This window comes from Electrona antarctica (assembly GCF_951216825.1).
Source record: "Electrona antarctica genome assembly, contig: scaffold_41, whole genome shotgun sequence".
NCBI lineage: Eukaryota > Metazoa > Chordata > Actinopteri > Myctophiformes > Myctophidae > Electrona > Electrona antarctica.
The window spans coordinates 554238-571792 of NW_027638439.1; the positions used below are offsets into that span (position 1 = coordinate 554238).

The 17555-nt window shown below is 45.9% G+C and overlaps 1 protein-coding gene across 1 annotated transcript in view; it reads right to left on the reverse strand.

The window, feature by feature from the left end:
• Positions 1-15571, reverse strand: part of LOC306918077 (uncharacterized protein) — a gene marked incomplete at its 3' end in the record, with an annotated part of 70444 nt that extends 54873 nt beyond the window's left edge. The window contains exon 1 of the mRNA XM_079530965.1: positions 15133-15571. Coding sequence (XP_079387091.1) covers positions 15133-15406 — 274 coding nt within the window. The 5' untranslated portion in view covers positions 15407-15571. The remainder of the gene's footprint in view (positions 1-15132) is intronic.
• Between the last annotated feature and the right edge of the window lie 1984 nt (positions 15572-17555).

The window sequence follows — 17555 nt, forward strand, 5'->3', positions numbered from 1 at the left end:
CTGATAGAAGGGAGTTCTCTGTTAGTATTAGAAGGTGAAGGCGGCCGTGGGTCTCTCCCCGGCCGAAGGGGGCCCGAAGGTTGATAATTGATTGATTGATTAATTGATAATTAAACAACAATTAGATGTATAAAATATATATTGGATTTTAGCACAAAGCTTTACAACCTCACCAACCTTAATCCAAAAACTATTAAAAAGTCTGCGGTAGTAAAAGAGGTGGCGGCAGTGGGGCACGAACAGGTGAAGCATGGTATCACAAGTCGGCGTAGTAATCCACTAGGCTAGCGAGGCAGCTGGCAGAATGGGGTTTTGTGTTTGTATTAGAAGGTGAGGTGCCGCCAGCGCGGGCGGCGCTTTCCTTGGCTACTAGTAGTAGCCCCGCCCGGCCGGCATGGTAAAACAAGAACTCCTTCCCTGAGCTATCCTAGGAATAAAAAAAAATTGCCTCCCGCGCGCCATGACGCAGTGGAACAATTGATTGATTGATTAATTGTTAATTAAACAACAATTAGATGTACAAAATGGCGTGCTGCCATTGTATTGTTAAATATTACCTGCATCATCCCCAGAAACACAAAGAAATATACTGTCCGCTTAACAAATAACAACAAAGATGGTTATTTTCCAGCACATTATGGTGAATATCACTGCCTTACTTGTATATAGAAAACTTCCCATGTCCCTAAGCTTCAATTTAAGCCCAAGATGACCTGATAGATAGATAGATAGATAGATAGATAGATAGATAGATAGATAGATAGATAGATAGATAGATAGATAGATAGATAGATAGAAAACACAGTTGTGCATATTTGACTTTTTTCTTTATTTTTTTGAGTGGTGCAACCACTCCAAGGAACACCAATGTCCGTCACTCCCTATGTCCATCTCTATGTATATGTCCCTATGTTTAGGGTACCAACAGTGTACTTCAGATTTTTTTGAGTGGTGTAAACCACTCCTACAACTGGCTTTTGTGTGCATAAAAAAATGACCATGGTTGCTATGTTCAAAATAATTTCTGACGTAATTAAATCACACCCGGGTGAACTGGATGACCGTAGCAACCGTGGTCATTTTCTCTGCACAAAAAAAGCCAGTTGTGAAATCACATCCAGGTGTGATTTCATTACGTCAGATCAGAGCTGATCATGCTATATAAAACCTTACACCACTCAGTTCACACGGGTGTGATTTTTTAATCATCATCAGTATCAGTATCTGTCTGTCAGCTGTGCAGGGGTCTCCACCTCACTGCATTGGTTGGCACAGGTTTGTAATTTGCACAGGTTTGTGCATTTCAGCCCATTCTTGAGACATGTGCACTAAGTTTGCATGACCTCACACACTTGCAGGATAGCAACTGCAAAACAGCATCTGCTGCTGGGGAACCACGCATCCACTGTATTTCCAGCTGCCCTTCATCATTTGTGGTCCACCGATGGTCCACGGGGCTTGGTACAGATGGCTGGGTTTGAAGAGACCGTCTCCAGATAGCAGCCTGATAGTTGGCACGAATTGAATGCATAAACAGGCAATCCTGACATGGTGGAAGCTGGCTGGACTCTACCTCTCCACGCCTGGTGCAGAAAAGTTGGTAGCGAAGAAGATTGACTTCTGTAGTGTGTGTAGAGGGTACATGCATGCGGCAAGTGATTTCCTCCAGCTTCTTGAAGAGCTCATCGGAGAGAGTCCAATCACGGCCCAGCTCAAGGAAGGCTTCTTGGTATGCCCTGTCTGACTTCAATTGTTTGAAGGTGCCCATTTTCCCACGTCCTGCAAATGCACTTACAGTGTCACAACCGCACCACTCTCAAATGTATTCTTCATGAGTTTACTCCAGTTTAGTTCGACCTCCCTTTTTGCTTGGGCTTCTGCCTTGAAACCTCTGAAGGACGGAACCTGTCCAGCCCTAAACTCCTGGCTCTTCTGCAAAATTAATGACCTGCTGACTGCGTTTAATGTGCATAGCTTCTTCAGTCTGTAGTCCACCTTGCCACATTGTTTCTCCATTCCAATGTTGTGCACAGGGGTTTCATCTATCTTGCTTACCTGTTCGCTGACAGGATAGTCCATTGGGAAGGTCTCCTCATCAATGCCATAGTCACTCTGCCTGGCCAGGACAGTCTACAGGTGGGGCTGCATGAGATTGGTCAGCTTCTTCACATCCTCAGCAGCCATGTCTGACACCGAGTTCAGGACCTCCTCTGTGTAGGTCTTCTTTACAACACTGACAATGACAAGCTAGTAGAACTCTCTGAGCTGAGTTTGGGTAACATCTTTCTCTATGGTTCTGCCATAGAAGGGCTCCACCAAGTGCACAACCAGGCAGGCAAACACCACAAGGACCACCTTGAGGTAGAGAGCTCCATCACTTCTCTGACGAGGCAGGCCAGGCGGTTGTTTATGAGTGTTTATGTAAAGGTTCTGGAACAGGACCTCTGTCAGATGGCCAAAGTGGTAGGTTAGGACTGCTGCTGCCCTGGAGAGCCAACCAAACCTGCCGTCTTTGTAGGCAAACAGCACACTATACCTGCCTTTGCTCAAAGAAGCGGTTCCAGGGTTTGTGGGCATACTCAGGAGCCACCAACTTGAGGCACAGGTCCAGTGCCTGTCCAGCCACACTGGTATTCTTGCTGTCTACATCCAGATCCACCATGAAACTCTTTAGCACTTGCTCCATCTTCATATCAGCCTCCACCAACCGCATTACCTTATTCATGGCACTGCTAAAGCCCAGTGTAGGTGCCACAAGGCACAAGGTGCTGATGTTTCCAAGTTGTACATCTCTGCCAGCAGCTTTGAAAACCCTTTGTTGTGCTCTGTACTCAGTCATAATGTGTATCTACAATCTATCTCTATACACATCCTCTACACTGACTCCTCTGACCGACGCCAGTATTTCGAACACCATTGCATTGCTATATATCTCCATGGATTGGTAAGATAGGCAGAGGAAATGGGTTCGCCTGACCCACATGTAGCCCTTGCACCATAAACTTGCCTACACCTTTATCCTTTCTAAGATTTTATAAGATTTTATTTATTTAATTTTGTAATGAAAAAAGGGGGAAAAGTGGGGAAAAACATGTCCGATTTAGTTTTTTGGGTGGGGGGTTTATTTCATGCTAGGTACCAACTCCCAATACAAAATATCTCCCAAATGACCCAATGCACCATCACTGAAATGGGTGTAATCATTTTCCAATATTTTTATTTTTAGACCATTTATCCCCCCTCCCTACTATAGAGGAAAATAACAAACAGTTAAAAATATAAAAAGCTGCTCCTATGGACAGTCTATCATATTTTAATTAACTTATATTGACCCTATGCACACTTTAAAATAGGTAATGTTTTGCCGCCTTTTCGGTACCGATATCTCGTCCGGCCCAAGGACTATTAGTATTAGGAGGTGAAGGCGGCCGAGGCCGTTCTCCTCGCCGAACTCCGTGCGCCATTGCCCAGCGACGAACCTACGGGTTCATGACCGTCGACAAATTCGGCCAAACGCCATGGCGAGCCGCCAAATACCATGCCTACCCGTCGCGGGCGAACTTGTCGGCGACCTATTAAGTTAAAAGTCACGACGATGGCTTCTTTCGTCGCGACGACTTGCGACGAACCTCCCGTGCGCCATGACGCACGGAGTAGGGCACGACGCACGGAGTAGGGTGCGACGAAGGCTCATTACCGTCGACAAATGTCTGTTTTCACAACTGAATGACTACTGAATGAGATGAGTACACAAATTAAATAACAAATACGGCCACAGCCGTAACAACGGTCTATGCTCCATGAAAAGGAGCGATAGGCATAAGTGTAATGTGATTATGTATGATGATATGAGCACCCCTCACTTCACACAAGTGTGATTTACTGTTTTGGTGAAAAGGTTGGCAAAATAAGCCAGAGGGGACAGCGCCCCTCAAAAAATGATCCTATTTGTTGACAAAAATAATCTGCACGCAGTCTGTTGCATTGTCGACTGTCCGACGTTATAATGTAGTTGACTTACTTTAATTAGGCTACTCTTGTTAGATTAGAACTAATGAGGTGATTTAGTTGCAAAACTCGTGAGAATAGTCTACTCCTGCTTAGCTTAAAACACAACACACACACACACACACACACACACACACACACACACACACACACGATTAATCAAATTTAATCGAAATCGGACGATGTCAAAAAAAGAAAATAGAGTTTCACTTTAACTAGCGCATTTACGGTAAATTCTCACACTCGCACGCGGGCTACTGTAGTTACTTCCTCCTCCCTCTTCCTGCCGCGCAGAGAGAAAAAGTGAAAGAAAGAAGTGAATCATCCCCAGAAACACAAAGAAATATACTGTCCGCTTAACAAATAACAACAAAGATGGTTATTTTCCAGCACATTATGGTGAATATCACTGCCTTACTTGTATATAGAAAACTTCCCATGTCCCTAAGCTTCAATTTAAGCCCAAGATGACCTGATAGATAGATAGATAGATAGATAGATAGATAGATAGATAGATAGATAGATAGATAGATAGATAGATAGATAGATAGATAGATAGATAGATAGATAGATAGATAGAAAACACAGTTGTGCATATTTGACTTTTTTCTTTATTTTTTTGAGTGGTGCAACCACTCCAAGGAACACCAATGTCCGTCACTCCCTATGTCCATCTCTATGTATATGTCCCTATGTTTAGGGTACCAACAGTGTACTTCAGATTTTTTTGAGTGGTGTAAACCACTCCTACAACTGGCTTTTGTGTGCATAAAAAAATGACCATGGTTGCTATGTTCAAAATAATTTCTGACGTAATTAAATCACACCCGGGTGAACTGGATGACCGTAGCAACCGTGGTCATTTTCTCTGCACAAAAAAAGCCAGTTGTGAAATCACATCCAGGTGTGATTTCATTACGTCAGATCAGAGCTGATCATGCTATATAAAACCTTACACCACTCAGTTCACACGGGTGTGATTTTTTAATCATCATCAGTATCAGTATCTGTCTGTCAGCTGTGCAGGGGTCTCCACCTCACTGCATTGGTTGGCACAGGTTTGTAATTTGCACAGGTTTGTGCATTTCAGCCCATTCTTGAGACATGTGCACTAAGTTTGCATGACCTCACACACTTGCAGGATAGCAACTGCAAAACAGCATCTGCTGCTGGGGAACCACGCATCCACTGTATTTCCAGCTGCCCTTCATCATTTGTGGTCCACCGATGGTCCACGGGGCTTGGTACAGATGGCTGGGTTTGAAGAGACCGTCTCCAGATAGCAGCCTGATAGTTGGCACGAATTGAATGCATAAACAGGCAATCCTGACATGGTGGAAGCTGGCTGGACTCTACCTCTCCACGCCTGGTGCAGAAAAGTTGGTAGCGAAGAAGATTGACTTCTGTAGTGTGTGTAGAGGGTACATGCATGCGGCAAGTGATTTCCTCCAGCTTCTTGAAGAGCTCATCGGAGAGAGTCCAATCACGGCCCAGCTCAAGGAAGGCTTCTTGGTATGCCCTGTCTGACTTCAATTGTTTGAAGGTGCCCATTTTCCCACGTCCTGCAAATGCACTTACAGTGTCACAACCGCACCACTCTCAAATGTATTCTTCATGAGTTTACTCCAGTTTAGTTCGACCTCCCTTTTTGCTTGGGCTTCTGCCTTGAAACCTCTGAAGGACGGAACCTGTCCAGCCCTAAACTCCTGGCTCTTCTGCAAAATTAATGACCTGCTGACTGCGTTTAATGTGCATAGCTTCTTCAGTCTGTAGTCCACCTTGCCACATTGTTTCTCCATTCCAATGTTGTGCACAGGGGTTTCATCTATCTTGCTTACCTGTTCGCTGACAGGATAGTCCATTGGGAAGGTCTCCTCATCAATGCCATAGTCACTCTGCCTGGCCAGGACAGTCTACAGGTGGGGCTGCATGAGATTGGTCAGCTTCTTCACATCCTCAGCAGCCATGTCTGACACCGAGTTCAGGACCTCCTCTGTGTAGGTCTTCTTTACAACACTGACAATGACAAGCTAGTAGAACTCTCTGAGCTGAGTTTGGGTAACATCTTTCTCTATGGTTCTGCCATAGAAGGGCTCCACCAAGTGCACAACCAGGCAGGCAAACACCACAAGGACCACCTTGAGGTAGAGAGCTCCATCACTTCTCTGACGAGGCAGGCCAGGCGGTTGTTTATGAGTGTTTATGTAAAGGTTCTGGAACAGGACCTCTGTCAGATGGCCAAAGTGGTAGGTTAGGACTGCTGCTGCCCTGGAGAGCCAACCAAACCTGCCGTCTTTGTAGGCAAACAGCACACTATACCTGCCTTTGCTCAAAGAAGCGGTTCCAGGGTTTGTGGGCATACTCAGGAGCCACCAACTTGAGGCACAGGTCCAGTGCCTGTCCAGCCACACTGGTATTCTTGCTGTCTACATCCAGATCCACCATGAAACTCTTTAGCACTTGCTCCATCTTCATATCAGCCTCCACCAACCGCATTACCTTATTCATGGCACTGCTAAAGCCCAGTGTAGGTGCCACAAGGCACAAGGTGCTGATGTTTCCAAGTTGTACATCTCTGCCAGCAGCTTTGAAAACCCTTTGTTGTGCTCTGTACTCAGTCATAATGTGTATCTACAATCTATCTCTATACACATCCTCTACACTGACTCCTCTGACCGACGCCAGTATTTCGAACACCATTGCATTGCTATATATCTCCATGGATTGGTAAGATAGGCAGAGGAAATGGGTTCGCCTGACCCACATGTAGCCCTTGCACCATAAACTTGCCTACACCTTTATCCTTTCTAAGATTTTATAAGATTTTATTTATTTAATTTTGTAATGAAAAAAGGGGGAAAAGTGGGGAAAAACATGTCCGATTTAGTTTTTTGGGTGGGGGGTTTATTTCATGCTAGGTACCAACTCCCAATACAAAATATCTCCCAAATGACCCAATGCACCATCACTGAAATGGGTGTAATCATTTTCCAATATTTTTATTTTTAGACCATTTATCCCCCCTCCCTACTATAGAGGAAAATAACAAACAGTTAAAAATATAAAAAGCTGCTCCTATGGACAGTCTATCATATTTTAATTAACTTATATTGACCCTATGCACACTTTAAAATAGGTAATGTTTTGCCGCCTTTTCGGTACCGATATCTCGTCCGGCCCAAGGACTATTAGTATTAGGAGGTGAAGGCGGCCGAGGCCGTTCTCCTCGCCGAACTCCGTGCGCCATTGCCCAGCGACGAACCTACGGGTTCATGACCGTCGACAAATTCGGCCAAACGCCATGGCGAGCCGCCAAATACCATGCCTACCCGTCGCGGGCGAACTTGTCGGCGACCTATTAAGTTAAAAGTCACGACGATGGCTTCTTTCGTCGCGACGACTTGCGACGAACCTCCCGTGCGCCATGACGCACGGAGTAGGGCACGACGCACGGAGTAGGGTGCGACGAAGGCTCATTACCGTCGACAAATGTCTGTTTTCACAACTGAATGACTACTGAATGAGATGAGTACACAAATTAAATAACAAATACGGCCACAGCCGTAACAACGGTCTATGCTCCATGAAAAGGAGCGATAGGCATAAGTGTAATGTGATTATGTATGATGATATGAGCACCCCTCACTTCACACAAGTGTGATTTACTGTTTTGGTGAAAAGGTTGGCAAAATAAGCCAGAGGGGACAGCGCCCCTCAAAAAATGATCCTATTTGTTGACAAAAATAATCTGCACGCAGTCTGTTGCATTGTCGACTGTCCGACGTTATAATGTAGTTGACTTACTTTAATTAGGCTACTCTTGTTAGATTAGAACTAATGAGGTGATTTAGTTGCAAAACTCGTGAGAATAGTCTACTCCTGCTTAGCTTAAAACACACACACACACACACACACACACACACACACACACACACGATTAATCAAATTTACGGTAGCGCATTTACGGTAAATTCTCACACTCGCACGCGGGCTACTGTAGTTACTTCCTCCTCCCTCTTCCTGCCGCGCAGAGAGAAAAAGTGAAAGAAAGAAGTGAAAACATGGCTGCGTGTGCTGATAGGAACGAGGAGTTAGTTGCTAAAAAAGGCAAGACAAAGTTTGTCGTCTGGAAATGGTTCGGCTTTGCTGTTTCAGATGAGGAGCAAACTAGTCCCTGATGTAAACTTTGTAAAAAGACGGTGCCTATGAGAGACGGTAACATGAGTAAGTTGTTCCAGCACCTGGGAAATAAACACGAGCATAGCGCAGAATGGGAAGAGTGCAAAGCATCGCAGGCTGCTGCTGCTGCATCACAGCCAACGGATCCAAAGCCAAGGTATCGCTAGGTGATTCCTTTTCACGTGGCATCCCATACAGCAACGCAGAAGCCCGGTGGAGAAAAATAACTGACAGGGTGGCTTTCATATTGCAAAGGACCAGGTACCGATCCTTACAGTTGAAAAGCCCGGGTTCATAAAGATGCTGCAAGTGATAGACCCCCGCTACGAGCTACCAAGCCGAAACTACATAAGCAAATACATCTATCAGAGTAATCAGACCATGTACCCAGCCACACGTGAAAATGTGACAACGAAGCTGTATGACGTGTCATCCTTCTCCGCCACGACCGCCCTGTGGTCTAGTCGGACGATGCAACCATACATGAGTTTGACTGTGCACTTTATCTCGGACCTCTGCCTAACCTCGTTCTTCCCAAATAACCACACAGGCATTGAGATCGCCCAGGGGTTGAAAGACGCACTTGAGTCCTGGCACCTGGCACTGCATAATTGCATATATTTATCTGAAGTGTAGTGCTTAAAAACAAGTTACTCCTTGCTAGATTTTCAAGATTAATGAAGCAATAATAATAATAATAATAAATATAGCTGCAAGCAGCGATAAGACAATACGCAATAAAATGGTAAATGGTGCATTTATATAGCGCCTTTATCCAAGGCGCTTTACAGAGATTGTGCATTACATTCACCCATTCACACACACATTCATACACCGATGGCAGCGGAAACCATGCAAGGCACCAACTAGCACATCGGGAGCAATTAGGGGTTCGGTGTCTTGCTCAAGGACACTTTGACCGTAACTCTGGGGGAGCCCGGGTTCGAACTGGCAACCTTGCGGTTACCATCCAGGCACTCTACCCCTTATCCACCGCCACCCCAATAAGAACAATATGCACAAATAAGAATCATGGGCTGATTTGTCGGTACCCGTATTTGAACACACAACCTTGTGGTCTAAGGGGCAATTCACACTATGGTCCCGGGTTCGGACTCGGGACCACTTGTCAGATGTTGTGGTAATGTGAATGATTTCTCAACGCCGCCCGTCGCCGATCTACAAGCTCACAACGCGTCGCAGTGCGACGCGTTGTGAGCTTGCAGATCTGCTATGTTGAATCTGCTATACACGCAGCACCGCAGTACGCGCTGATCTTGGACTACACGTGGCTCTTGGGCTTTGCTTGGCATAGTTTCCAAAGTAAAACAAAATAATAATAATGCTAAAGTAGAATCCATTAAACTAATATCAAACACGACACTGGAGCACAGAACTGACTGACACAGTGAATAGCAGGCAGGCTGACAGACGTGACAGTGACATAGTATAACGGTAAAGAGCCAAAAGAGGCAATGCAATGCAGTGTCTGGATTTATTGGAGACAATGTCGCAGAGTTGATGGTCAGTGTCCGTGCGCACCGGTCATAAAGCACACCACCATCTGGAGGATCAAAGTGTTTTATGCAAGTGTACCCGGGTGCGCTGTTGAATCTCGGGCAATGTGAATCATGGCCATCGGGGACCAGGCAACCGTATTCGGAAACGGTTCCAATGAAACGGATTCAGTCCCTCTCAGTGTGAATTGCCTATAAAGGTGTGAGCTCAACCAACTGAGCTATCTGGACACAGTCAGTTGTTTCATTGTAAACAGTAACATCATTCAGTGTTTTGGTAACATGTGTGTCCTCATTTTGGGCATGTCATCCATTTCTACAGTGTGTTCGATGTTCATGTTCTCACGTAAAAACTTCTCTTCAACCGGGATTTCAGATAATGGTCCATAGATTGTGTGTAGGACGTTTCACACAAATTGCTCAAAAATCCAGGCAGAAAATCAGGTATAAGCATTTTTCATACTGCTCAAAATGGCGGAAAATCTGAGGGCGGAGCTTACTTGTCAAAGTGACAAATGTGTTCCCCATGAGTCAAGGAACATGTGGAAACAAGTCCCATGAATTTTGGCCAAACGATGCATGAGTTATGCCTAAAATTGCTATAGCGCCAATTTGGCCAATATTGGCCAATTGGAGTAAGACCGCTTTCAGTGTTATTTGGCATGACCCTCTACTATACTGAAAACTAAAGCATATGACGCTGCATGTATGTATTAGAGGCAGGAGAAGAATTTTCACAAAACAGCAAGTTTCATTGACTCATACAAACTTTTTTTACGATTTGTTTTGTCCGTATAGGTTCAAAGTTCACATGTTGAACTTTTCGTGCATTTTGATCAAAGATCCTGGGAGGAGATGTATTTCAATTGATTTTCATATAATTCAAAATGGCGGGTGATATAGAGGTCAGAGGTCAAAAGTAAGAGTTGTTCGGCATGAGGAGACGAATATGTGTATCGATGATGAATTGCTGACGGTCAAACGGTTCATGAGCTATGTGTGGTCAAAGTCTGCATTTTCAAATGAGTGCTATAGCGCCACCCTTTGGCCAATGGTTGTGGGCTTCACATCCTCACCGTTTGGCATGGCCCTCTACCATATCTTCAAATTTCGCGAAAACCGACTTCATGGTTCAGCCAGAACTGCTATTTTTGTCGGACGGAGAAGAAAAAAAGAGACACATACAATAAAGGACCAAGTCCTTTCAGGACTGCTTGGTCCTTTAATAATAATAAAAATCACACCCATGTGAAGCTAATATATTAAAGTCTAACTCATGTTGATTAGGTGATGTAATGGTGATGTAAAACAACAATGGCTGGGTTTCCCGAACGCATTTAGTGTAAGACTTGTAGTGCTGCACATGCTCAAATGCCCTCTAGGCCACACACAGAAGCCTGTGAACATAGACATTCCTTGCATAGATGTGCCACGCAATGGTAGGCCTCAGGTTCGGGAAACCCAGCCATTAACAATAAAGAGACAACATGATGTAATGAGGGACAATATGACATAATGAGAGACAATAGACAAATTATTTGTTTACAAACATTGGGACCGGGCGCACGGGTGACTGTTTAATGTAATCAATTCCCAACAGATCTCCAAACCTGTTGTTTTGGGGAAGCGCTTGTTTCAGTCCATTCAATCTCTCTTGTGTGTTGGCTAGTGAGATGCACCCTAGGAGACATATATTATACTATACTTCAAAGTGCAACAGTACTGCACGCAGAGAACAGCTGATATACAAGCTCACATCGCATCGCGGATGCGACTGTTGTGAGCGTAGAGGTCTGCATGCGCGACACCATCGCGGGACGAAGCATAAATTATACTTGATGGGCTGCAGGTGCGCGTGCAGCCGTGCACAAAATAGGTTCTGCTGCGGTGTTCATGAGCGCACCTCCCGTTCTTATGACAGCGACTGGAGGTGTGGTTTTGAGTTGAATTGCTATTATTGTTCACACACAATAGAAACCAATGGATTATATATTTCAAGGGCGAGAGATCACAATAAAAATCCTAATCATTCTTCCTCCACACTGGGATAAAAACAGCATCTAAAAGTTTGATTGGGCATTTTTTACACGTGAGTGCAGTTAGAACTTTTCCATTGCATCTTATGAGAGGTGTTCTTCTGCTGCCGTTATGTGTGTGCATGCTGTTGCTTATCAGTGTGACGTCGTCTGTTAAGGCGTCTATATGACTAACTGATAAATTTCCCCTTCATTGTCAATGGCGTTTTTAAAACAAACATTGAACTGGCGTTTTTAAAACAAACATTGAACTAAAAACAAACTTTAAACCTGAATATAGGAGGGGCTGGCGCCCCTCAATAATAGCACCTAGCATCATTACATGAAATGCAGCTCAAAGTGCTAAAACATAAAACATTAAAATAGTATTTGCAATACAGTGACTTGATCAACATAATTACTTAAACGTGGTTTAGTATGGAACAGGTGAATGAATTAAGTCCATGTGATGTTGCACTAATTGTTTAGTTTCTTCTATATTTCTTTGTATACCCAACGGATTGTGCGGCCCTGTTTCCCTAGTGGTCTGATCGAGGGTAGCTACTGGGACGTAAGTTGGGACTTGATCACCCCGGCTGGGTCACCCGAGTGAGGGGCATGATGTTCGAGAGACCCGAAACCCTGATGACCTTGGGATACATCACTGAGGATATGTCCCAGTTGCATCCAGGCGATGTTATTTTCGTTCTGAGGTATTCTGTTTGTAGTGACTCATAGGAATAGTGTGACAACCAGGTATAGTCTGGTGACCACCGGAGAGACGGGTGACAGCCGGAATGTAGACGGCACCCCGGGAGCAGTATGGGTTAGCGCCCCTGCCTGCATCCTCCGTGAGGAGGAAGCTGAAACCTTCGATGAGGCCTTTAGGAGGGCCAATCGAGCCACAAGTGGAGTCTGCAGTACTACCGTTGCCCAGCGGTGGAGCCTGCAGAACCACTGCGGCTCAAGAATCCACCACTCCGAAATGAAGTGTCTGGTGCTGGGAGTCTGGTGCAACGCACAGGTCCTGGCGGTACTCCTGGTGAGAGCAGGAGTGAGACGTAGGAGGGCCCCGGACAGGAGGCAACCCACAGAACCTAGTCCCTCCACATACCAGAATTGTACCTCTCAGTCCCGGCATAGTAGTTCCGGAGTGGTCCCAATGGATTGTGCGGCCCTGTCTTTCCCTAGTGGTCTGATCGAGGGTAGCTACTGGGATGTAAGTCGGGACTTGATCACCCCGGCTGGGTCACCCGAGTGAGGGGTATGATGTTCGAGAGACCCGAAACCCTGATGACCTTGGGATACATCACTGGGGATACGTTCTAGTTGCATCCAGGCAATGTTATTTTCGTTCTGTATACAGAGAATGGTGTGAAGGAGGACCCACAGCCTGGGGTTGATCGTGCCATCGGTCTTTGTAAAAAGATTGTCAGTTCTTTTTCATATAGTTGGAAAAGACGAAGAGACCTGGCAGCAGCTCAGAAAGATCTTGGTCTAGAGAGGACCTCCAGCTCATCACAGAGTCCCCAACCAGGTGGGGATCAAGGCAAGCCATGATACGTGTCCTGGATCAAGAGAAAGCCATATCCCGTGTCCTGGCAGCAGACAAGAAATGCTTGCACCTTGTGCCCACATGGCAAGACATCGCTGTTTCACAGTCGATAAATGCAGCCATTAAACCACTGCAAGAATTCACTGACGCTCTGTCCGGAGATAATTATGTGACTGTCTCTATCATCAAACCAACACTCGGCATGTTCAGAACCGACCTCCTCAAGCCAGGAGAAAAGGACACTGATCTCACAAAAATAATCAAAAGAAGAATTGTGAGTTACATGGTTTACAAATACAGTGATGGCCTCTCTTCTGGATCCCAGGTTCCAAGCACAGGCTACATTGACCCTGACAATGTGGAGAACATTAAAGAGAGAGTTGACAAAGAGCTGCTCAGTGACAAAACCACACCAGAGCCTGGCCCAGCAGTGCAGTTACGCCAGGAGCCTCAGGAGGAAGAACCAGAAGCTGCTGCTGCTGCTCAGCCTGACCGGGCTCCGAAGAAGAGGAGGAGCTTGGCAAGTTTCTTCCGGAAGAAGAATGTGGCCTCTGCTTCTTCCTCCCCGTCAGAGAAAGACAAAATTGAAGTTGAGCTGGCAACCTACCTGTTGACCCCTGATTTAAAGGAGGATGATGACCCACTTCAGTGGTGGGAGAAACATGAATGCAGCTTTCCAAGGCTCGGCAAGCTAGCCAAGAAGTACCTCTCAATCCCTGCAACGAGTGACCCGTCAGAGAGGCTCTTTAGTGCTGGAGGGAACGCTGTTACATGCCACAGGGCATCCCTCAAGCCAGATAGTGTAGACAAGCTTGTGTTCCTTTCAAAAAACCTGAAAGTAAACTGATAATTTGACTGACTGACTTGACGGTTGAAGAAAATCTGACTGACAAAATGTGACTGACTGACAAAATGTGTTTTTTGGTAAATCAATGTTTTCCTGCTATATAGCCTATATTATATAATAGTGTTATATATAGTGTTCTACTGTTTCCATTGTTAAATGAGAAAAAGTTGACTGTTCAATAAGATACTTTATTCATCCCAAATTCGGGAATTCAATCATTCTTTGTTCAAGAAAAAGCACTTTATTCCTAGTTGGGGATCTCCCACCCTTGTTGGTGGATGGATTCGTGTCACAGCCATCCTCCGCCCACTTATTAGTGGGTTGATTGGTAACGTTATAAGGCAGCGTGTCTTCCGTTTGACGTGAGCTGTGTTGTCTCTCCGTCTGCTCGGTTGTGGCTGCCACGCCATGCTTCTTGAGCTGGCGTGTCCACACGGAATCAATGTCTAACTCTGCTGGCTGGTTGAGCTCCCTATTGCTGTTTAAACGATCGCCTGCAGTTAATAGTTTGTGTTCATGAACTTGACCGACCGCTTATTGTCTTATCTCTTTAGCCTCTGGGCTACCCAACTCACTCCTTCTGAGTCCTGTCTGGCGGATGGTGAAACGTCACCACGCCACCCAGGTATGATATGGTCGGTCCTCCTCCTCTGCAGTATACTCATTTGGTGTCTGACGCCACAGGAATATGAACATGGGCTCTTGTTGTTTACAGTTTCCCTACCTGGCTTCCGCAGCGGGAGGCACTACGACGGTGCGCCTCGTCCCCCATTAAAGCGGTAGGGCTCATTGTGTGCTCTCTCTCTCTGGCTTGCCTCAGTGAATGGTAGGATGGTGTTTCAAGTATTAGTTTAACACGGCCGCTTGTGCTTTGCAGGGCCAGCATCACCACTGCTGCTTTGCTGGGGATTATTTACGGGGAATATCCACAAACCCTTACCCGTTCCAACTCCCCAGGTGGCGTAGTTGGCTATAGGTTAATTCAGATCATCCTGTCACACATGCACTAACCTGCTCTGTGTAGTCTGATGTGTGGCTGTAGCATCATGTCCAGCAGTTTGTTCTGTTTCTCCAGCAGAGTTTCTAGTGTCTCCATCTCTCTCTGGAAAAGGTTGCACATGAACTCTCCCACCGCGCTGAGGCGCTCCAACACAAACACTCTGACATTAAGCGTCACACTACAAACATCAACACCCCGCTGTTTGTCCAAAACACACAATATCTCCTCTCCCACCGACGTCATGTGTCCATTTATCTTCAGCCGCACAGACTCCATTTGACTCATTTTACCTCTTTTAGGATTAATTTACACCAACTGTAATATACGAATAGGCCTATAATGTGTAAAGCTCTCGGTTACTAGTGTAATATACTAATAATGTGTAAAATGTCTCGTTTCTTACGACGAGGATCACAAACAAAGAGGTTCCACAACACCCCGCCTCACCGATTCCGCCATTACGGATGAAAATAAACAACACTCATTTACTTACATAGGATGCAGGCCCTGCTGCCTGTCGCCACCTGGTGGAGGTGGTGTGTAACTGTGATGATTTAGGCCATGTTATCTGCTATGGTGATGATCCACTGACAGTGAAAACTTAAAGGGGGAACGACATGCCCCGAAATTAATATTGCTGATACTGTACATCACGTGGTCTGAATGAAAACGGTTTCGACCTGCACGCGGCTGTATCTCAGGCTCTGACGTGACCTAGCATCTAGGCGAGCTGAGTGGCTAGCGCATTTCAGGCTACTAGTTTTGAGGTCACGTTTAGCTCCATACTGGGCGAAAGTGTCATTCAAAAAATTATTTTTTCGATCGAAACTCTTAGTTAGAATGCAATTGAGGGTTACGTGGGGTTTTTTAGGGGAAATGCAGCACAAGCGCAAATTTCGGGCTCGAGTCCCACGTTCCCCCGGTCACCAACTTGCTTCTGCCCGCTCTGAGCCCCGCAGCGGGACTACGGACTGTCTGCTGTTACCTCTCTGCCCGCTCTGAGCGCTCTCATCCCCGCAGTGCATGTCTAATGTACCGCTGTTCTATTCCCTTCCTTTCTTCCCCTCTCAGCCACAGGACGAAATGTATACCCTCTGCAATACCTTAGTTACCACAACATTGTTCAAGTGAACTTGTGTGTTTGTTTATTCATTGTAATAATCAATATCGCTATGATGAATTGTCGCCCTGGTTGTCCGAGCCGCTCCGCGGGATGGAGGCAGTCTTGCCCCGGGCCGGAGAGGCTGCGTAGCCGAGTCCGCAGTGAGAGCTGGTCATGCACGCACACACACACACACACACACACACACACACACACACACACACACACACACACACACATCGCGTCTTGCAAATTGTTTGTCTAAGCTTATTTGTTGAATTTATGAGAAACGGGACACCCATAGCTTGGGGGGGGCTGTCAGTCAGTCCTTCAAGTTCCTACTATGGAAGGCTGACCCCCCCCCCCCCCCCCCCCCCCAATGTATGACCAGGGATTTGCACGTCAGTTTTACACACCCCCTTTGGCGCCTCAACGCATAAACGGAGGCGTGGCAGGCAGACGAGAGGCGCGAAAATTGCGATACAGAGTAGTAGTCGGTATTATGTTTAGCACACTGTTTTCATCAGATCGAGATTTATAGCAACTTTTATAGCAACAAGCAGTCCCCGCAGTACCGGGAACACTCCATCTAAGAGCCTGTGGGAGAATATAGTCGACAGAGCCGGGAACCCTCCACGCAAGAGCCCGGAACTCTCTGGAGGAAGGACCGAGTCTTCCCGCGGAAGCTGGCCGAGAATATAGTCGACAGAGCCGGGAACCCTCCACCTCAGAGCCTCGGAACCCTCTGAAGGAATAGAAGACCCCAGGAACATTTTCCAACTTCGGAGAATTTGGAGATTCGACATCATGCCTCAACATCGTCGCTGTGTGTTTGGTTGTGCGAATTTCAACTCACTGTTCCCCTTTCCTCATAAGGAACTATATCCGTGGCTTCGGAAACAATGGCTGGAGTTCACACATTTTGAAGAAGGGGGGGTTTTCAACAACTCACGTCTGTGTGATAACCACTTCTCAGATGGCTGCTTTGAGAACAAAGGCCAATTCACGGCGGGATTCTCAAGCCACCTTTTGCTGTCAAAGGACGCAATTCCGTCTACTTACACCGTTGGAAACTCTCCTCCACCAAAGGTAATTAATTCTACTCTCGTTTGTAGCTAATATATTAGTTTCAGAGGTTATATGAACTATGTAATGATTTGCTCTTGTATGTGTATCTTTTCAGCCAACCACTAGAGACTTTGGATGCCAGTGCGTTGTGGTGCAAAAGACAGCCAAAGTGCAAACAAATCTGAAACCAAAGATGAGAAGTGCAGGTGTGTCTGTCTGTCTATCTGTACCAATGTATTGACCTGCCTGTCTGTCTGTCTGCAC